General features: G+C 36.9%; 1 protein-coding gene and 1 non-coding gene across 2 annotated transcripts in view; one reads left to right on the top strand and one right to left on the bottom strand.

Annotated features, from left to right (window-relative positions):
• Positions 1 to 22,000, bottom strand: part of LTA4H (leukotriene A4 hydrolase) — a 30,522-nt gene extending 8,522 nt beyond the window's left edge. The window contains exons 1-11 of the mRNA XM_033117213.1: positions 21,702 to 22,000; positions 16,187 to 16,317; positions 14,463 to 14,583; positions 12,141 to 12,209; positions 10,421 to 10,525; positions 9,245 to 9,297; positions 6,794 to 6,866; positions 6,399 to 6,539; positions 5,533 to 5,556; positions 1,118 to 1,188; positions 533 to 644 (exon numbers count right to left, since the gene is read on the bottom strand). Coding sequence (XP_032973104.1) covers positions 533 to 644; positions 1,118 to 1,188; positions 5,533 to 5,556; positions 6,399 to 6,539; positions 6,794 to 6,866; positions 9,245 to 9,297; positions 10,421 to 10,525; positions 12,141 to 12,209; positions 14,463 to 14,583; positions 16,187 to 16,317; positions 21,702 to 21,860 — 1,059 coding nt within the window. The 5' untranslated portion in view covers positions 21,861 to 22,000. The remainder of the gene's footprint in view (positions 1 to 532; positions 645 to 1,117; positions 1,189 to 5,532; positions 5,557 to 6,398; positions 6,540 to 6,793; positions 6,867 to 9,244; positions 9,298 to 10,420; positions 10,526 to 12,140; positions 12,210 to 14,462; positions 14,584 to 16,186; positions 16,318 to 21,701) is intronic.
• A 344-nt stretch (positions 22,001 to 22,344) lies between these two features.
• Positions 22,345 to 22,416, top strand: TRNAD-GUC (transfer RNA aspartic acid (anticodon GUC)). The gene has a single exon. It is a non-coding gene; the product is annotated as a tRNA-Asp (tRNA).
• Positions 22,417 to 22,993: the final 577 nt, after the last annotated feature.

The following is a 22,993-nucleotide window of genomic DNA, read 5'->3' as shown; positions in this document are numbered from 1 at the left end:
AGACACAAAATCAGATGAATGTTCTGATTTCATTTGCGAATAAGCTAAGAAGGAAGTATTACTTCATTCAGTAGCATGACTGTAGGGGAGTCTAGAACTTACACAAACTTAGAGACTGAAAATTGTAAGATATGTTAACATAAATTTCTGGAACTCTATTAATGGAAAGGCTACTTATGATGTTTCTTGCCCAATAACAGGCTTAGTCTTATAAAAGACTAGAAAAACATTTCTATGCCTGCTCAGCAAATTCAGCTTTCAGGAGAGAGCACTTCAAAATGACATAAATATACCAAAAAAAATTCAAACACAGTAATTAACTATTTTAATTGCAAAGATCCAATGGATCTGACTGGTCACGAACACATTTAGGGTTAGGGTTCAATAGAATATTGTATCAGCATCTGCTTGATTTTCCACACCTGTAAAAATGATTTTTTTGTTGCTACTTAGGAAAGATGCTTTTCAAACCTAAATTTTTGAACACCTATACAACTTTGGATGACTGATTTTAAAGGTATGACTCATTTACCGAATTCTGTAGTTCTCCCCATCCTCCCAGAGCATGAAAATGCCTGAACTTTTCACCAAATAATCGTCCACAAATGTGACGTTCCAAGTACACAGTATGTCCCTCATTTAACCTGAAAAAAAAACAAAACAAAAAAAACAACAAAAACCAGTGACATAGTTAAGAGGAAAAGGCATTTTAATCAAAAAGATATTTTGGTTTTGGCTTTTCTTAAAGGAAAGCCCCAATTATAAAGCATAAGTACAGTACAGTCTAAGCAGACTGCATAGGTGGCTCCCCTACATTTAATTCAGAATAATGGGAAGTCTGGCCCAGCAGATGGCAGGAGGGAAAATTAAGCCCTGCTTCTGGTTTTACACATCCATGTCCTAAATTGTGACTCTATCAGGAAGTAAATAACAAGCATAAACTGACTACCTCTACTTTACCTAACACTGTGGCAAGCATTGCAGCATTAAAAAAAAATCCCTTTGTATCAAAGAGATGGTATCAAAGAAAAAATATACACACGAAACAATTCAGAGTGATAGGAAGCAGGGAATGAAATTAATCAATAACAAGAACCAGTTAAAAAAAAGATCATACCAAAAATGATCCCAAGTTTTGTTGGTCACTAGATTTCCTGTCCAACTATGAGATATTTCATGTGCAATAACCTAAAGGAAAAAGTGGAAGTGATTAGTAGTCAAGTTGATTACCTTACTCTAAAATAACTCATTATGTAAGCATTCTAATTCTTTCAATTTCACATTGTACTTTTTTTAGTATTAACTGAGATATTCAGGGAGTTACTCATCCATCAAAATAATCATAATTTAGTCAAAGACAAAAAATTTTTGCATAGTTAAAAAATTAGAAACAAAAAATCATGTAGAAAATATTAAATGAATACATCACTCCATTAAAACATATTTCGTGAACATAGGAAGAGATCAAACCATAAAATGTTCTTAAATCTGTTGAATCTAATTGTTAATGTAATAATGTCTTGCAATAAAAATCCTCTGGTTATCTTTTAAAACCGTCTTCAACATAATACAATGGATTTTTTTTTTCCCATATTTTATTTTATTTATTTATTTATTTTTTTATTTTTATTTTATTTTTATTTTTTTTTATTTTTTAATTTATTGGGGTGACAATTGTTAGTAGAATTACATAGATTTCAGTTGTGCAATTCTGAATCACATCATCCATAAATCACACTGTGTGTTCACCACCCAGAGTCAGCTCCCCTTCCATCACCGTACACTTGATCCCCCTCACCCTCATCCCCCACCCCCCAACCCCCTTACGCTCTGGTAACCACCAAATTACGTTCCCCAGATTAATTTTCAAACCCCGTGGCCATCCTGTGGTCACCGACTGCCCTCCAATCCCCTCACCCTCCCCCCCACCCCCCACTCCCCCCGCCCATCTAGCAACCCTCAGTTTTTCCTCATTGTCTCCCAAACAGTTTCTGATTAGTTCATTCACTTATTCTTTTCTTTAGAATCCGCAAATAAGTGAGATCATATGGAACTTATCTTTCTCTGTCTGACTTATTTCACTTAACATAATGTTCTCTAGATCCATCCATGTTGTTGCAAATGGTAAGATTTCTTTCTTCCTTATGGCTGCATAATACTCCATTGTATAAATGTACCACAGTTTCTTAATCCAGTCATCTACCGATGGGCATTTTGGTTGTTTCCATGTCTTAGCTATTGTGTATAGTGTTGCAATAAACATAGGAGTGCATAGAGATTTTTGAATTGAAGTTCTGGATTTCTCCGGATAGATACCTAGGAGTGGAATTACTGGATCATAAGGTAGTTCCATTTTCAGAATTTTGAGATACCTCCATACTGTTTTCCATAGCGGCTGCACCAGTCTGCAATCCCACCAACAGTGCACAAGCGTTCCCTTTTCTCCACATCCGCGCCAGCACTTGTTGTTTGTTGATTTATTGATGATAGCCATTCTGACTGGGGTGAGGTGGTATCTCATTGTGGTTTTTATTTGCATTTCTCTGATGGTTAGCGAGGTTGAGCATTTCTTCATATGTCTGTTTGCCATCTGTATGTCCTTTTCAGAAAAATGTCTCTTCAAGTCCTCTGCCCATTTTTTAATTGGATCGTTTGTTTTTTTGGAGTTGGGTTGAGTAAGTTTTCCATAGATTTGTGATATTAATCCCTTATCAGATATATCACTGGCAAATATCTTTTCCCATTCAGTAGGATCCCTTCTTGTTTTATTGATGGTTTCCTTTGCTGTGAAAAAACTTTTTAGTTTGATATAATCCCACATGTTTATTCTTTCTCTTAGTTCCCTCGCGCGAGGGTGTATATCAGTAAAAATCTTACTCCGGGTAATGTCTGAGAAGTTTCTTCCTATATTTTCTTCTAGGTATTTTATGGTTTCAGACCTTACATTTAAGTCTTTAAGCCATTTTGAATTTATTTTTGTATATGGTGTAAGGAGGTGGTCCAACTTCATTTTTTTGCATGTGTCTGTCCAGGTTTCCCAGCACCATTTATTGAATAGACTGTCATTACTCCATCGTACATTCTTGCTTCCATTGTCGTAGATTAAATGGCCATATAGGCGTGGATTTATTTCTGGACTCTCTATTCTGTTCCATTGATCTATGTGTCTGTTTTTATGCCAGTACCATGCTGTTTTGATTACTGTAGCCTTGTAGTATAATTTGAAGTCAGGTATTGTTATACCTCCCACTTTGTTCTTATTTCTCAAGATTGCCTTTGCTATTCGGGGTCTTTTATGGTCCCATATAAATTTTAGGATTATATGTTCTATTTCTGTGAAAAACGACGTTGGCAGTTTGATAGGAATTGCATTGAATATGTATATTGCCTTAGGCAGTATGGACATTTTAACTATATTAATTCTTCCTATCCATGAACATGATATGTGTTTCCATCTATTTATATCTTCCTTCATTCCTTTCATCAGTGTCTTATAATTTTCTGAGTATAGATCTTTTACTTCTTTGGTTAAATTTATTCCCAGGTATTTTATAGTCTTTGGAGCGATTGTAAATGGGATTGTTTTTTTAATTTCTCCTTCTGATGTTTTATTATTGGTATATACAAATGCAACTGATTTCTGAATATTAATTTTGTATCCTGCCACTTTACTAAATTCATCTATCAGCTCTAATAGCTTCTTGGTGGAGTCTTTAGGGTTCTCTATATATAGTATCATATCATCTGCATACAATGATAACTTTACTTCCTCCTTACCAATCTGGATGCCTTTTATTTCTTTTCTTGTCTGATTGCTGTGGCAAGAACTTCCAGAACTATGTTGAATAGAAGCGGAGATAATGGGCATCCTTGCCTTGTTCCTGATCTTAGGGGGAATGGTTTTAGCTTTTCCCCATTGAGTATGATGTTAGCTGTGGGTTTGTCATATATGGCCTTTATTATGTTGAGATAAGATCCCTCTATTCCCACTTTCTTAAGGGTTTTTATCATAAATGGCTGTTGGATTTTATCAAATGCTTTTTCTGCATCTATTGATATGATCATGTGATTTTTATTTTCATTTTGTTAATGTGGTGTATCACATTAATAGATTTGCGGATGTTGAACCACCCCTGCATACCAGGGATGAATCCCACTTGATCGTGGTGAATGATCTTTTTAATGTATTGCTGAATTCTGTTTGCTAATATTTTGTTGAGGATTTTTGCATCTATGTTCATTAAAGATATCGGCCTGTAGTTTTCTTTTTTTGTGGTGTCTTTGTCTAATTTTGGGATCAGGGTGATAGTGGCTTCGTAAAAAGTGTTTGGGAGTCTTCCCTCCTTCTGGATTTTTTGGAAGAGCTTGAGGAGAATTGGTGATAATTCTTTTTTTTTTTTTTTGTAAAATTCACCTGTAAAGCCATCTGGTCCAGGGCTTTTGTTTGTTGGGAGACTGTTGATTACTGATTCAATTTCCGTGGTGGTAATCAGTCTATTCAGGTTTTCTGTTTCTTCTTGAGTTAGCCTTGGAAGGTTGTACGCCTCTAGAAAATTGTCCATTTCTTCCAAATTGTCAAATTTGTTGGCATATAGTTGCTCATAGTAACTTCTTAAAACTCTTTGTATTTCTGCAGTGTCCGTTGTCACTTCTCCTCTTTCGTTCTGATTTTATTAATTTGGGTCCTCTCTCTCTTTTTTTTAATGAGTCTGGCTAATGGTTTGTCGATTTTGTTTATCTTCTCTAAGAACCAACTCTTGGATTCATTGATCTTTTGTATTGTTTTTCTGGTTTCTATTTCATTTATTTCTGCTCTGATCTTTATTATCTCCTTCCTTGTGTTCCCTTTGGGCTTATTTTGCTGTTCTTTTTCCAGATCCCTTAAATGTGAAGATAAACTGTTGATTAGTGATGTTTCTTGTTTCTTTAGGTAGGCCTGCAAAGCTATGAATTTCCCTCTTAGGACTGCTTTCGCGGCATCCCATAGATTTTGGGTCGTCGTGTTTTCATTTTCATTTATCTCGAAATATCTTTTGATTTCTTCCTTGATCTCCTGCTTGACCCATTCATTATTTAGTAATAAGTTATTCAGCCTCCATGAATTGGTGTGTCTTCCCGTTTTTTTCCTGTAGTTCATTTCTAATTTCATAGCATTGTGATCAGAGAAGACAATTGGTATGATTTCAATTTTCTTAAATTTATCAAGACTTGTTTTGTGGCCTAACTATGATCTATCTTGGAAAATGTTCCATGTGCGCTTGAGAAGAAGGTGTATTTGCAGCATTGGGGTGAAATGTTCTGAAAATATCGATTAAATCCAAGTGGTCCAATGTATCATTTAAGGCTGTTGTTTCCATATTGATTTTCTGTCTGGAAGACCTGTCCCTTGTGGTCAGAGGTGTGTTGAAGTCCCCGACTATAATAGTGTTACTGTTGATCTCTGCCTTTATGTCAGTCTACAATGGATTTTTTAAAATCAGTTGACTTAATACTTCTTAAAGGTAAGACCAGGATAATAAATTTTTAACTTACATTGGAGAGTGATTTGTCACCTGCCTAAAAAAGAAAAAAAATACCTTAGTATTTCAGTTCTCAAAGTACAGAATGTCTCTCAAAAGACTACCTATAACAAGATAGAGTATTCTGGCATTAATGGTTCACTGTATTTCTACATGGCACTCCAAAGAGTTCAATGTCCAAAGAGACATGTATTAAGAAAATAAAACAAAAAAATGCAGGACTGAAAAACAGCATAATTCTTTCTCTTCCTCATCCTAGAGAATTTTTTCCAATACCAGGTGGGCCCGTATACTTGTCTCTAACTTCCAGGAAACATTTCTCCTACTTCCATTTTTTTATATCTGATCTCATTTACCCTTATTTACCTTCTTTCAGTTTATAGTGTCTCCTATGACATATTTTATCTTACCTATTTAGTTGCTAATCCATTATTCACTTGGTTCTAGGAAGGATTTGAGGTACCTTACAAAAGCATATAAAATATAGCTATAAACTGTTGCCTAATCCTCTCCTCTACATGGTAAACTGAGGTGGGTTTTTTGTTTGTTTTGTTTTTTACCAGTACCTACGTGCCAAGTGTAAACGGTGTAGTTTCTTTGTCTGGATACATAATTCATCAATGGATTGGTGTTATACAGCCCTTCTACCCCTAATATCCCCAAACACCTTGTACATAACATTCTTTTCTCCCAAATGGCCAAACTGTTTTCTTTTGTAAAAGGAGGGGATGATAATAACCACAATAAGCAATACAATTAGAAACAAGGGTTCTATCAATAAAAGATTTTTAAAAATATTATTAGGAGTCTAAGGTTCTTCATATCTGGGTTTATGTTTGAGTAGAACTCAATTTCAAATGAAGAAACATTGGCACTTACCAGCAGAGTAGGAGTTACAAAGGTGAGGCAAGGGTTTTCCATGCCACCATAAGGGAAGGATGGTGGCAGGACCAGAAGGTCATACTGCCCCCATACATATGGGCCTCCCAGATCTTCTGCAATTTTCAGCATAGATTCAGTCTGGAAAATGAATGCATATATATTTGTATGTCTTCATCATTATAACTTCTTTAAAGTATATATTGTTTTCAATGAAGGTTAAAGATGCTTATGTTAAATGAAAAGGATACAAAAAATGTAGCAAATGCAAATTCACATAAAACAACAGATATTTGATTCTTTTACCACATCACTTAACACCATCGCATTTCATAATCAAAATCTTAAAACAACTGTCTACCACAGTTATTAAAATGGGTGAGTATCTGACCAACCTCAGAAAATTCGTAAGCTGACTTTTCCACCTGCTCTTTCTCAGACCAGACCAATGTTCTTGGGCCAATTTGCCTGCAAAATTAAAAAGTCTAATAAGAAAGAAATTCAAGGAAAATTATTCACCTGGTTCTAGGAAAGATTTAAAGTACTGTACAAAATCCTTACAATAGGAGTGTGATTTACCATGTGCTTACGGGGCAGGAGGAAGGTTAAAAGGCCTCTCTGAGAAACAAACCCACCGTTGCATATGCAGCAATAGATATGAAGCTCTGTACGGAGGCCCAGTCTGGGCTAAATAAAAACTGAGACATAAAGTGCCTCCAAAGGTTAACTGACCGGCTTCTGGTTAAGACCTTTGGGCATCTAGTTTCCTCCCTCAATCTCATAACTGTAGAAGCCTAGTCGCGGCTCAGTAAGAGATTATTCCAGAACAGGGTCGATGTAAACTTCGTTATACACTTAAAAGCTGAACACTCTTATATAAAAGAGCAAACAGAAAAGGAAGAAGATCCTGTCACGTGTTACAACATGGATGAACCTTGAGGACATTATGCTAAGTGAAATAAGCCTGTTATAAAAAGACAAATACTCTATGATTCCACTTAATGAGATATCTAAAGTAGTCAAATTCATAGAAACAGAAAGTAGAATGGTGGTTATCAAGGGGCAGGAGGAAGTAGAAATGGGGAGTTGTTGTTTAAAGGGTATAGAGTTTTGGTTTTGCAAATGAAAAAGTTCTGAAGATTTATTTCACAACAATGTAAATATATGTAATGCTACTGAACTGTATGCTTAAAAATGGTTAAGATGTTAATTTTTATGTCTTTTTTTTAACCATAATTAAAAAGGGAGGAAACAAATAGACCTACATACCACTTAGAGCCTGAACTCAAAAATATTTTTTCATTCACATTTCATTAAAAAAATTTTATGTAACAAAAAAATCCCATGTCTTGCCTTGGTATCCTGCCCCAGAGAGGTCGTGGACTCTAGGGCAGTGCTTCTCAAACTTTAATGTGCATGAAAATAACCTGGGGAGTTTGTTAAAACACAAGTTTTGTTTTAGCTGGCCAGGGATAGGGTCTAAGAAATTACATTTCTAAGCAACACCCAGGTGATGACAAAATTACTGGTCTGTAGACCACACTGAGTAGTGGCGGCAACTAGTCTTATCCAACATAAATTTAATGAGAGCCACAAACGTGAGCTGCATATGTAATTTCAAATTGTCTCATGGCCACATTGAAAAAGCAAAATGAAACAGATGAAATTAATTTTAATAATATATTTTGTTTAACCCAATGTATCCAAATATTATCATTTCAACCATGTAATCAACATTAAAAATTACTAGTGAAATATTTTACATTTGTTTGTTCATACTAAGTCTTTAGAAGTCCAGTGGGTATTTTACACTTAACAGCTCATCTGAAGCCTTACGTGGTTAGAGGCTGCCACACTAGCTAGCGCAGAGCTATGCTTCATCTGTTCAGATGACCTCAGTTTGTTTGGGTCCTGGCGCTGACATTTCCTAGCCATGTGACTTACTATGAGCCAGTTACTAAAACTCACTGAGCATCAGTTTCTTCTCTGGTAAAATGGGAAAAAGTAATCGTATCTACTCCATAGAATTACAAGGATTCAATGGGATAATGCCTTAGAGTTGGTACATGATACAACCTTTTAGTTGTCAGCTGCGGTGACAATTATCATTTAGTGAGTCCCTCCATAGGCCAGAAACTTTACATATGTTAGGTCTGTTAATCCTCACAAAAACCCTTTGAAGTAAATATTATTTCTAGTTTTCAGGTGAAAAAAGAAACTTAAAAGAGGTGAGTTGTCTGAGGATGTAGTTAGTAATTGTTGGCCTGGAATCGGAATCTGTTTGCCTGACTTCTCTCTTACATCCATGTTTCTGACAATTTAAAGAATATGATTACTATAGGAACCTTAATGTTCAGTTGTTTAGAAATAAGAACAAACAAAAAACTTAAGAAGGAAGGGCAGTCTATTGGTAAAATTTTAATAAAATCTTATATTTCTCTAATATTTATAGGCTTCCAAGAGCTTTAATATATTTTATCTCATTTATTTCACATAACCACCCTAGGAGAGGCAAGAAAGGGAGATATAATTTCAAGGATGGAATGGAGGTGATGAGAAGTGACTTGTTCAAGCTTACATTAGAATCCAGGTCACTAACTAAAGGTAAGAACATGCTCGTTCTATAATACTTGGAAAAATCTAGCAGTCAGTGACTGGGAAAGATTTTTAAAAATTTAAAATTAATTTGTTACTTACATTTTATAATTAGGTTTGAATTTTTCTAGAGCTGTCAGCTTGATATCTTGAGAAATATACAAATGATCTACCAATTAATCCAGACAGAGGTTCAAGATGCCTGAGGTTTGATCTTTTCATCAACCTCAAAATTTGTCCAAAAAGCTCACCTGCTTTCTAAAGCTCCAACAACTAAAGCAATCAAGTAGCAGGGAATTGGGACCTAAAGGGGACAAACAAAACACATCACATGCTCAAATTAGTGTTTCAAAATGTTACAGAGTAATTCAGTGTATATTTAAAAGTAAGTGAATGCCCTTTGAAATCTCCAGATATTATATGAATTACTTTCCTTTTGTACTTCTCAAATAGTTCTCATTTTTAAGGGCTAAAATAGTTCAAAATTATGATGTAAAATATTTCAAAACATCTATTTCCCTTTTATTTCATTAGGAAGGAAAGCTTCTGAAATATGAAAAACATGATTGCACATAATATTACAAGGTACATTTTCAGCATTTCTCAAAAATTAGCTTATAATAAGGCAACTGTGCTTTTCTCTTAGGTTTTTTGTTTTTTTCTCTTGACTTAAAAATTTTTTTTTAATTCCTTTCTTAAACCACTCCTGGTATATTTGAAAAACATATAAAATAAACCAGCAATAAGAGGATACTGAAGGTTTGGGAGCTTGGAATCTCAAGCTAGAGTGGAAGCAAAATTGTCCACCGTGGCTCAATTACATGTTATATATTAGGGAAGTTGATTTAGAAAGCATACATACACACACACACACACACACACACACACACACACACACACACACACATTCATTAAAGGTCAAAGATACAAATCAAATTATTAGGTTGGTACAAAAGTAATTGCAGTTTTTTGCAATTATTTTTAATCTTTTAAACTGCAATTACTTTTCCACCAACCTAACACCAGCTACATAGAAATTTTAACTTAAAGGACTGTAACAGAGTCCTTTTTTGGCCTAAGACAGCTCTTCCATTTATAAACACTAAACAACCACACCACATTCTGGTCCCAGGGCAGGCGACAGTGTAACTTAGAGGAACAGGAAACCTGCTACTAACTGGGATGAGGAAAAATGGGATCTGGCGCACTCCCTACGATGTCTATCCAGCAACCTCTTTCTTCAATACAACACTGTAGGTAGGAGAAAATATTTTAAAAGCACAAAAGAAAAAGAAATGACGAAAGCAATACAGAAGCTGCTTTCTAAATTCTGAAATATTTCAAAAGCAATTTTGCTCTCTGGATGGATAAAACTATTTGTAGTTCGCTGCCAATGAAAATGAAAAATCTAGACCCTAAGATCTTACTTTTTGGCTGAATCTGTATATTTTCCTGCTCGGGTCTTCGGGGTCAGGTGCTTCTCCATCACGAATGGCACTCATAAGTGCCACCAGTTCTTTAGGGACAGACACCTAATGGAGAAGATGAGTCATTTCCAGTTATAAATAAAAGGTTCTATGTATCTTCAACTACTTATGTAAAAAAGCCCTTTTCTCCCCTTCGTGACTATCTGTATAATAGACTGTGAACCCAATAAGATCATATGTGTCAGTTTCGTAAATAGAATTAACAATATGTAAAACCGACTTCTTTAAAAATGAATGTGAAGTATCTACCTATCCATTCATCCATCCATATTAAGAGCATTTGGTAGAAACCAGGTTAAAATCCCAGCTCTGCTACTTATTAACTGCATGCACTTGGGCAAATAACATCTCTGAGCCTCAGTTTCTCTATCAAACAAGAGCAATACTTCATAGGGTTGCTGCAAAGAATAAATAATATAAACGAAGATCCACTTAGCACCACGCCTGGCAATGGTAGCCACCAACCCCCATAATCCTCTACACCCCAAAACAGATTCAAAAGGATGTCATACTCACTCTAGGACAGAGAATACAGTTTTGAACAATTTTACATTTAAAACATAAACTTGGGAGTTAAAAATAGAAGCACTTTTTAAGGGTCATGATTGTGAGACACTAAAACTTATTGCCAAGAACCGTGAAATAATTTTCACTGGAAATCACTTTAGATCTTTTCCATGAGGAAAAGATCCTTATGACAATCTATGTGGTCACTTAAATGTGTACCCTAGCTCCATGATTCTGCAAGTTTTGTTTCTAATAAATGCCAGAATCAAGGACTATCCTCTGAACATTAGTGATCTAGCAAGCATCCATTCCAGTAAGTGCCACTTTCATGTTTTTCTTGCATGGCCCAGTAACTCAAAGCTATTACTCCAGAACCAAGTGCTATAGCAGCGCCGAATCCTAGCGCTAAAAGTGTTCAGGAAACAATTTGGTTCTGCTTCCTCTCCTCATTTACCCAGTGATATGTTATACAGTTGAGACGCCTGAGGTTGTGAGGTCCTAAGACTCGCCCAAGGTCATGCAGTTCCTGAGTAGTGGAGAAGAGCCCAGAAGCTGAGATTCTTTGCCTCCAAGTGGAGTTTTCTACAGTACCACACTAGGTATAGTTAGGCTGCGGGGTGATCTGGGAATCAAGAAGTCCCCATAAATACAGTTTGGTCCTCAATTCTATTTACGTGGTCTACGAAGGTCTGGCGTCTGGGATAGTATTTATTTATTAATTATAACCCACCTTTTCCTAGTAGTAACTATGACAAGAAAAAGCTGGAAATGTATACAGACATGCTCATTAGAATACCTAAACAGATGTTTATAAGGCAATAGAGTGCATTATAGAACTTTTAACCCTGTAAATGCCAACTTCTAAAAGTGAAAAACAAATTGTTCCCAAATTCTTGTTTTTAGGTCCAGAATTCTACATTCCTTTTAAAATCAGAATGGTACTCATTTCCCTTTTTTATACTTATATTCAAGGCTGCCTTTAAAACAGAAATTCAAAATCAGGCCCACAGTTTCTTTATTCTGTATTTCAGGCAGAATGTAATTATATGAAATATCTCCATCTATAAAAATTTAATTATTAGCTCTGCTTATCATTTATACCACATTTATGTATAGGGATCATTTAATTCTGCAAATAATGTGTGGTATTTACCTCTGCACTGTAGGTTAATTTCACAGACGGAGTGTCCTGGCAAGGCAGAATTGCTCTGCAGTGGATAGCCTGGGAAGGGGGAGAAAGAAAAAGAAACAGCTATTCCCTTTCTTAGAAACCAAGTCACTAAGAAATCATTAAAATTGCAGCACTGTTTTTAGACACATTCTTTTTAAAAATAAAAATACATCTCACATTTCTTTGGATCTTTTAAAGTAGCAAAAATTGATCTGTAGATTTAAAAAAACTGATTTTCCATTTTAATGCGTGGTTAACGCTCCCATTTCAGTTGAAGGATGAAGCGGTGTTAAGCCGTATTTCCTACTCTGGGCTTTGAGTAATAGCAGTGCCCAGTGAGAAGCTGTTTGGAATCCTGAGAACAAAGGGCTATTTGGTGGAATATGTTTGGGAACCATCGCATCCAACATCCCTGTCCAGGAACACTAGCCTCCTAAAGGCTCTGAAAAGATCTACTGTAAAGAAACTGGCCTGATTTCTCACACTTATTTGAACAGGAAACCCATTTTTCTCTGGTTAGTTATTAACCTTTAATGGGATACCAGTAGTCCAAGGAACACAGTTTGGGAAATGTTGCTAGAGTCTTGATGTTTCAATCTTGCAGCAAACTTTGAAAGTAAAAAATAGGAAGAAAAGGAAGGAGAAAGAACAGTCCCTCTCAACACCATGTAGACAAATTCATTCATATAATATGTAAAGTGCTTTGCTTCCGCATCAATCCGTCATAAACATTGGTTCCATTGAGAAGAATGGCCAGAGCACCCCTATGATTTTATGTCTTGGACTGTTTACAAACAAGTCTGTATCTATTGCCGGTGAACAGCCTCACTGAGACAGCCCACTGAGCCTAAAGGAATACTGATACTAACATCTCTCTCTGAAGTTGTTATAAGTCCAGATAGACTTCATGCAACCACAAACTTCCTTAAAACCCGCAAACACCAAGCTTTTTTAACTTTTACTTTAGATCTAGTAGATTCTCCAAAGATATGAGATCCTAAATGACCTCTAGATAGATTAAGTAGAACTAGAAGAACCACCTGGTCTCTGGTTAGGTGACTCAGGGGTACCAAGGGGGTTTTATATGTAATTCACTGGATACGATCAAACTCAGGCAAATATGCACAGAGAAAAACTATAAGCAAATTCATCAAACAAAATCATGTCTACATTCTTCCTATCAATTGTATTAATATCTGAATCTAACTGAAATCTCTTTCCTCTATTTCAAAAACTGGTGCCAATAAGAAATGGAATAATATATTCAAAATTCACATTCTTGTGGCTCATGAGTCTTGCATTTCTTGTCAACTTTAGTTTATGGACATTATTTAAGAAATACTGAGAATCAGATATTACTAATAGAGAGTACACAATTTGTACATTTTTGCCTAGATCATTTTATCTCTTCCAGATTATTAAACTAAGGATTTCTTAGATTAAAAAAATACTTCAATTGGTAATAGAAAGTAAACGTGCCTAATTCATGTGCCAACATTGCTTCCTTTTTTATAGACTTACATTCAAATTTGAACCCCCAATATCTGTCACACAGTAATATTAAGCGGATTACAATATGCAAAGTACCTAGTATAATGCTTGGAAATAAAGTAAATGTTTAATGAAATGAGTTCCTTTAATTGTAAACTATTTACTAACAAAATTAGGTTTCTTTTTTTTCAGAAGAGAGTTTGATCCTTATCTTTGTGACAGATTATCTCTAATTATGTGGTTTATTCTTAGTTTTTAAACAGAAACAGTTTAAATCATATTGTTTTTAAAGGTACATTTCATATATTTACCTAATATATGTATTTGTAAATGTGTAAGAAAAATCTGGAAAGGCTATACACCAAACTTAGTGGTGGTTACCTCTGGGCAATGGTGTCTGGAGAGAATCAGAACATCTGATCTTTCACTTTCCAGTTCTTTATTATTAGCAATTTTTGTAATGAGTACATATTTTGTTTTGTTATGTTTTCCTTTCATTTTATGACCACTTATTGAATGCCCAATCTATGTCAAGTTCTGTGTTAGGTGCTGGAGCTATAAATAGAAATATGACTTTTATAGTCCAATTTAGGTAGACATGTTTTCAAATTAAAGGAAGTTTCTTTTTTTAAAGTAATATGTGAATGTGTTAATAGTGAGAGATATAAATAAAAATATATGTTGTTTTTACAATATAAGACAAAATATAATGCTATCTTAGCTAAGACCCATGTATCCATAAGACCGCTGTTCCCTTTGCTTCATTCAGCTTCATGAGCTGGGAATAATAAATCATTCCAAATCCTTTTTTACCTGGCACTGACTAAAGAGATATGGATGTTCCTTCCCAGAAGTTTGTTCCGGTGTGAGCCACTGAAGAGCAGAAGATTTTGGAGATGTCTCAAAAGAAATTTCTATAACGACTTCTTGATTTCTATATAAAACAAATAAATGTATTAGTAGAGTATAATTAAATCTAACTAAAATTTGAATTCATAATACATATACTGAATAATATAAATAATATTTTACGAGGACTTGCTACTGATTAAGAGTAAGCTCTAAGAATATCCAGCACTCTAAGTAGGTAAGTTTGCCTCTCACGTTCCTACCTGAATGCCAGCTGAGGTATCCTTTTTAACTCTACCAGGCTAAGTCCTTATAAAGCCCTATCAGGAACCACTATTAGCTGAATACCCCACTGTGTGTCATATGCATTTTTTACTTTGTGATACCATGTCATCTTTTATGATAGTGGGAAAGTGGAAGAAATAATTTTTCGATAAACACAGAAATGGGTGCCAGAGCAATGGAGAGCAGTGCTGGTCTGCAAACTGTTACTGGATAAGGTGAGTCAAGAAATTGAGAATCAGCTTTTAGAAACTTTTACAGTAATTTTTATGTTTGTGGGACCTAGTGATAAAAAAAAATGTGTATTTAGTCTCTTCTTCCTAGTATTTCATTTGTATTGCATTTTACAAAAGTATCAGTCTGTGATGAATTGGATATAACAAAAACTGGTCCTTTGCCGGAAAAATTTGAGCAGCACTGATAAAGAGGAAATAGCAAAAGCTTTGGAGAACAGCAGCTGTGCTTGTGTTTGAATCCCGACTCTACCACTTATTGGTGCTGTGAACTTGGGCAAATTATTTCACCTCCTTATGCCGCAGTTTCTTCATCTGTAGAAAGGGGTTAATGATATCTACCTCAGAAATGATGTGGGTGTTTCCTTTCTTTTTCTTAAGTGGGATGAGAATGTATGAGAACAATGGCCACTGAAAGATGGGGGTAGACAGTCCTTGTTCTGGGCCAATGGTTTTTCTACCCTTTTGCCTTCGCCAATATATCGAGGAATGGGATATGCTCCCAGTATGACAATTATGGCTATTATTTTCTTGAATAAGTTACTTCATTTCTCTGAGGTTCCCTTTCCTCATGTGTAAAATGCAGATCATACCCCATACAGTTACTGTAAGGATTAGGTAATAAGTTTGCATCTAAAGCTCTTATCTCAAGATTGCTACACAGAAATGGTTCTATGTTGTCATTGCTATTATTCCATTAATAAAATGGAATTTTATTAATGGCTGGCTTCTGGGGTAAAGATGAAAAAAGTGCAGTTTGTAAAAGCTTCCCAGGTGATCCTGAAATGCCTCAAGATGGCATGCTCCCACCATCACATTTTACTAGATATTATATAGTAAAATGATGAGTAGAGAAGTAAGAGTTATCAAAAGTCCTATTCTTGAGTATTTTATACAATGAATTTCTTTAGTATCTTAAGAACGTTAGGTTGGTGCAAAAGTCATTGCGGTTTAAGGTTAAAAATAATTGCAAAAACCGCAATGACTTTTGCACCAACCTAATACAACTTTTTTCTACAAGCTTCAAACTGAATAGCATATCTTGTAGGAGTAGTGTACCAATTACTACATACACACAAACTAAAAATAGGAAAGGAAAAAATGTCTAAATTAATTAAAAATATATTTCCCCCATTATTCAGCTATAAAAGAGAAAGATGATAACATTCATACTTGCTCAGAGCAATAGGAAGAGAGATTTCCATTGGAGATCCTTTGTAACTTTGTCTTTCCCCAAGAGTGTATTTGACTTCTTGTCCATTGATGACCACTTTTTCTATTGTAAGGTCCTTTGTATCCAAAATCTAGAATTAAATTAATATTTTTAATTGATAAGAAAACTAATATTAGATATAGGTTAACTACAGTGGTTAGAGTAGAACTTGTTGCTTAAGGAGAATAAGATACAGCGTGAAATTATAGGAATTAAAGGAGTCAAACATTAGCATAGGTGCCATCTCTTGGGACTAAACTTCCTGAAAATTTTTGGGTTCTAAAATTTGCATATATGTTGTTAAGTAACTCTGGGATAGTCACATAAATTTTGTGCTTTAGGTAAAAGTCAAATCTAAATTAAAATGCTTTTGCTTCTGTCTCCTAAAACTTCTGTGCTATGAAAAAATTCATCTATAACTTAAGTTTCTTTCATCACAACTCCTCAATATGTCTTACCATATGTTTCTTCCTAGAATTCATATAGTCCAACTCCTAGGCACTTTCCTATATCCAAAATTTAAAACAAACCTTAGTACTTGTTAGCCAAATAAACAGACTATAATCACTGCTGTTGTGCTATCTAGAAAAAGCCCAACTTGGTATGGCAACTCTGACCAAATAATCCTATGGAGGAGTGGGAGAGCATATTCACTTGTGATGGCCGATTAAGGACAAGTGCTTTGGCAGGAAGGGAGTGGCAGCAAATATGAGTATTTTCAATCCCAAAAACCCTCTGACTGAGCCCTAGACACCATACACTTTCATTATCTCTGAACTAATTTCTCGTTCTAGAATCTTCAACCTACCTTTGCCATAAGACTGCCTAAGCAAGCCTCCCATATTATTTTTAAAACTTCACTTGATCCTTCTGCTCACTCTGATAACTATTCATTTTTCTCTTTCCTTTCTTAAATTCCAAGGGCAATCTATGGCTGCTACGTCCACTTCCTCATCAATGTCTCCTTTCCCGCTCTTCATCTGGCTCCTAGCTCCTCTGTTAGTGAAAGGGTAGTCCTTCTGATCAACAGGTCTTTTCTGTTCAATAAATTTGACCTCTATCCACTCATAGCCTTTATGGTCCACAGCATCTGTTTGAAGTCCTTTCCTTGGCTTCTTTGATTTTATCCATATATGGCTCTCCTACATGTTTAATGCTTCTTCTTCCCTCTCCTTTCTAACTCCTAAATCTGGATATGTCCCAATGTTCCAGCCTTGGTCCTTATATTTTCTTACCATAGTCTTCACTTTCTACCTCTTACTCATGTCCATATTGTCAGCTAACACCACTGTGCTGATGACAATCAGTCTATTTCTATAGTTGCATTCCTTTCCCAGGATTTCAGCTGGATCTAATTACCTGCTTGACATTTCCATGGGAAAGATTGCCTCATATTCAACAGGCTTCTAACAATTCTAAAAATAAAGCCACCATTATGTCCCCTAAATCAGCTCTCTTCCCAGATTTCTCCATTCGGTTAAGGGTACTCAAGGTTTGAAACATTCAAGTAATCCACAGTTGATCCCACTTTCTGATCCCACATAGCCAATTGACAAGTTTTTCTTTCACACGGTCCTCATCCTTTATTTTCTTCCTTTCTACCACCACCGTAGGTCAGGCCCTGCCTTAGAACTGCCTACCATCTGATCTCCCTACCTGTAACATCTTTTCCTTGAAATCTGGACTGGGACAACATGGGGAGTTAGAAGGCCAAGAAACATGGGAAGTCAGAACGTCGTTGCCTCTCTTTTATACTTACTACCTGTGTGTAATAAGTGCAGGAAAAGTCACAGGGTAATAATTAATTTGATTCTCACCTCTCTAGAATCAACACTATTTGGTTGGGAAGAAATTTCCATCCTGGTTTAATTCTTTTTTTTTTTTTAAAGCAGCCAGATTTGTCATGAGTACCATCTGTTTGCCTCCTAATGGACAATTATTTCTTTCAGGTTGGTTTCTTTTGGGGGTATCTCGACTGTTGCCCTTACTCTAGCTTAGTAGAACTGATTTATCTTCCTGCACTTGTGTATTCACACTACATGGTTTTATTAGGTTTATTTTATTAAGAGAGTTACTCCTTTGTCCCTTCATATTCTAGTATCTATTTCTGAATATCTGATTTGTTTCAAAAACTTGATTTGAATATCTGTGTATATAACTACTCATGTTTATATATGAGTATATATATATGTAGATACTGCTCTTATAACCATGCGAATGAATTAATTGGATCATTTCCCAGTGGAACACATTCTATTTTCTGTATGGCCTAAACTTTTCAAATCTGTTCAGAACTGGAAGAGTCAGGTTATTATTATGACTATTTTTCTCATATCCTCTCTACTAGTCATAGTACTTGGCCCAGTTCTCTCCTACAGTACTTATTGTGCTGTGTTATAATCTGTTTTCTCCACTAGACTAAGAGTTCTTATAAAACAGAGAATGTTACTAGGTTTGCATTCGCAGGGCTTACTACAGTGCCTGAAAAATAGGAGGTGTCAATACATGAACTCCTGGACCAAGAGAAAATAGAAAATGCAATGTGTAAGCTGTATATCTCAAGTCCTAAGCCTCAGCTATCATTCCCAAATTAAGAATTCCCCTTCAAGTTTCACTGATAAATGTTATTAAACAGTGATCAAAAATAGTAACAAGAAAGAAAAGCAAAAGAAACTGGATAGCTGACAAGTTGGAATTAGTATTTTTCAACAAATACTTATTAAGCACCAACTATGTGTAAGGCTAAGATACCCGTAGGTAGTTACAAGAAACGGTCCTACTAATGGTAGGAAGTTGCTAAGGATATAATTTACCATATCTCACCGTATCCTCTTTGAACAACACCCGAAGCAGCTGGCCAGTTGCCATGGACTATATGACTGATTCCCATTTTGCACAGGGGTTTGCTGGGAAGTTCCATGTAAATCTTGGGGCCCACTTCTGGTTTTGTGTCTAGGGCTTTCCACCATGTATATTGCTTCTCCTATCCTGATTCTCTCTTGCTACAAATTCTTTCATTATTTTTTAATCTTATCCTAACTGCACATGTTGTTTTAAGCAGTCTCAAATTCTTTCTGCAACAAAGCAGGGTTTAAATAAAAAAGTGTTATGCCTCATTATTATGTCTCTATTTACATTTTTCTAGTTGCTATTTGCAGGGTGCTGTAATGAAAAAAACCCATAAGGTTATGAGTCATAACCAAAACTGAAACCAAAAGAACACCTTGATTTGATTCCCAGCTCAGCCATTTAGTGAAGACTGGGGGTGCAGTCAGAAAGATGTGTTCAACTCCTGACTTCTGCCACTTACGATCCTGGCCAAGCTATTAAAACCTCCTTTGAGTCACCAACTGAAAGAACACCTAAAAAGTTGAAAAGTTCAATAAAAGAAACAAATACTTGAAAGTTATCACAAATGAGTACTAAACTTCAGTGCAAATAACAAAACACTTTAAAAGGATTTTTAGAGAAGCTGGGAATTAGTATGAGAGTTCCTTCACCAGGATCATGGACAAGAATGGGAGAAGGAAAGAACACCCAGCACTGGCACTGACTGTGTCCTCTCCATGGGTGGTGGTGAGGTATGATGCCATCTCATCTTAAGACACACACTTAGTAGTATTATAAGTGCAACCCATATTAAGCTTAGGCACTGCTTTCTAACTGAATTCATCCATTAATTCATCAAACTTTTGCGTGTTCTCTACATGCCAGGTGCTATATACTAAGAACCCGAACTACACAGAGACATGAAACACCATCCCTCCCTTCAAGAGTCCATAATCTAGTGGTGGAAACAAGCTAACTTTAACTAAAATCAAACTCTTGGTCTCAGGTTATTGTTATAAATGAGCAAACAATTATAAGAGATGTCACTGTACTACAACTAGCCTTTCTTATATAAAACCTAACATTATTATAACTCCAGGCTCTATTTACTAGACAGACATGCCAACCAGAAATCATAACTTAAATATCTTTTCTCTAGATTTTGGGACTGTAAAAACAATCTCCAAGTTTTTAGTTTGGGACACTGAAGGAATATTCTTTTCAAATTTAAGCCTCCTGACTCTTGCTTACTCATGGAGCAGAGGTGAATCTTAAAAGGTAACATGATATTCAAGAAGATCAAAGTACAACCTACAAGGAAATAGTTACCTTCTTGCTTATAATACTTACATTTATTATCTTCCTTTTGTTGACTACATATCAATACATAGAGGAGTCAATCTATTTTTCAAATCAGAATTAGTCTAGCAAAATGTTAAAGGAAAAAGAGTAATGTGCTATAATTGTTCATATTAATGAACTCAAAATACAGGCCTATTACACAAGTAAGAAAAGGCATGAAAACTACAAATTCTCATTTAAACTTCAGTTGATATCACCACATTACTTTATGCAAAATAAACTGTAACTGGTCTTTTCTTGTCCCTCTTATTTCTAAAATGCATACCTGTGAAATTCTTCAGGTGAAAGGCACAATCCAAATACTATCAGGCAATTTGAGTAAGAACACTGTAAACAGGTTTTGTTATATAGATAAAAAAAATTTAATAAAATTCCAGAGCTTGTAGAAGTACATCTTTTCTAAGAAGCACAGTAATTACTTACTCCTTGGAACCAACTACTAATACATTAGTATTGCGACATCCCTAGAAAGCTTGAATGGCACTCCCGTCCTTAAATTATTCAAGAGAAGCGTGATAAGAAAGAATCAAAGGTAGGAAGGACCATGACCCTGGAGAAAAAGAGCTGCATCTAGAGTTAGTGGAGGCTGGTAGCACCAAAGCAGGGCGGAAAAGAGAGTCTGGGAATCCTACAGGGTTTGAGAACAACTGGCGGGGAGACTGAGGGAAGAGGGCGATCGGTCGTATCCTGCAGACTTTGCGGATGAAATAAAGGTGCCTGGGAGGGAAGAGTGGGTGGGATCGGGGACCTGCAGGATATGGGCCCAAGGCTTAGATGAGTATGTGGACTGAAGAAGGTGTGTTGGGAACTGGACGAACTCTGGGGCCTACGGAGGGAGTTCAGGGCTCCAGGACGAGGAAATGGGGAGGCCACTGGGGGGATTATCGCTGGGAACTAAAATTGTGGGGGTGGAGGGGATTCGTTGGAAAATGAAATCTGAGAGTTGGGTGAGGAGCGCGGCGTGGATGTGGCACCAGGATGCGCCCAGGGAGCTTGGGGGGAAGGAGGGAGACACTTAAGTACACGTAGCGGGTGGGGGAAAGGATGCAGACACGTAAGTAAGGTAGGGAGGGGGAGCAATAGGGTGAGTGGGGCTGAAGAGGACGCGGAGAAAGGAGAGGGGGCTAAGGAGGAGGTGCAGAAGAAGGGTTGAGGCTGCAGAGGAGCACCGAGGGATGCAGGAGCAGACCCGGACGTGGGGCTGGGAAGGGGCGGCAGCAGGGTGAGGGACGAGAGGCTGGTGGCTGGGGAAGAGGCGGGCACTGGGCGCACGTCCCACCGTACCAGGCTCCGCAGATTGTCCTCCTGAGACTGGACCGTGAGCGCGGCGGTCCCGGTCAGCGCCCGGCGAGTAAAGTCAATGCTGCAGCGCAGGTGCAGATGCTTGGTCCGGCAGACCGAAGCCGGAGAGGCCAAGGAGCACGTATCCACTATCTCTGGCATGGCTCCCGGGAGTCCTGCAGTACACCGATCGGTACACCGACATTCAGCTGCCAGACTACTCGACTGAAAAGTGAGAGGTGGAAGGAGGCAGATAAAGAACAGGAGGAGGGATTCGCGGCGCCCGCCGGGAAAGGAAGTTTCTTAAGGTCAGAGGAGAGTGGGGAATGGCGAGGCTGGAACTACAGATTCCGTAGTGCAGCGCGACAGGGCGTGAGCTTTGCACCTTGGGAGCGCGTGTGTAGGGGTGTAGGGTGGAGGACCGAGATTGCTCCTGAAGCTGGAGGAGCAGGAAGACGGGAGTGAGAGCGACGGAAATAAGTGGAGTGGGGAGATGAAACTGAACGTTTTCATTTTAGTTCCATTTAATTTCGGTAGAAATAGTAATGGCAATAGAAAAATATCACCTCTTTTACAATTGTATATAGTAGACTGGACAGGGTGAAAAGGGATAAGAAGTTATACAGAGAAGCGCTGTTCGTGCAGTTCCTCGTTAGTATAGTGGTGAGTATCCCCGCCTGTCACGCGGGAGACCGGGGTTCGATTCCCCGACGGGGAGGCACGGAGGCTTTTTCTTCCTGAAAATGAAAATATTCGACAAATGTTGTAAAAGCTAATGTGAAGGAATCTTACCTGTAAAATTTACATTTTAAGATGTGTTTTATTGCTAGTTTGTCATGTTGGCAACCCAGTAAAAAGCTCAGTTCTGTCGGTTCAGCAAGAATTTTTATTTTTGTTTTTGTTTTTTAGAGCTTATTATGCATATTTCCAAGCCTTGGAGATCGAAACGAAATAAGCCAACATTCCCATCTTGGAAATTTAGGAAGATTATTTCAATATTCTGTAATGAGAGAGTCCTAGGATACGAGTGTGCACTGGCCACAAGGGAAATGCAGAGCGGGGACATCTACCTCAGGTAAGGGAGAAGTTGAAGAAGGATTGATGGATGACTTGCCTTTAGGATCAACCTCAGAGTTGGAATTGGAAAATTGGAAAAGTACAGATCTCAAAGGACTTTCAGCAGCTGGTCCTTTAATCCTGAATGCATGAATGGGGGACCCATTGAAGACTTTTAAGCAGGGGAGTGACATGGTCAGGTTTATGTTATCAACCTGGTCGTATTCAGAGAATGGACA

This window comes from Rhinolophus ferrumequinum, chromosome 10 (genome assembly GCF_004115265.2).
Source record: "Rhinolophus ferrumequinum isolate MPI-CBG mRhiFer1 chromosome 10, mRhiFer1_v1.p, whole genome shotgun sequence".
Taxonomy (NCBI): domain Eukaryota; kingdom Metazoa; phylum Chordata; class Mammalia; order Chiroptera; family Rhinolophidae; genus Rhinolophus; species Rhinolophus ferrumequinum.
Note: the sequence above shows the minus strand (reverse complement) of the source record. Positions and strands in the feature narration are given on the sequence as shown.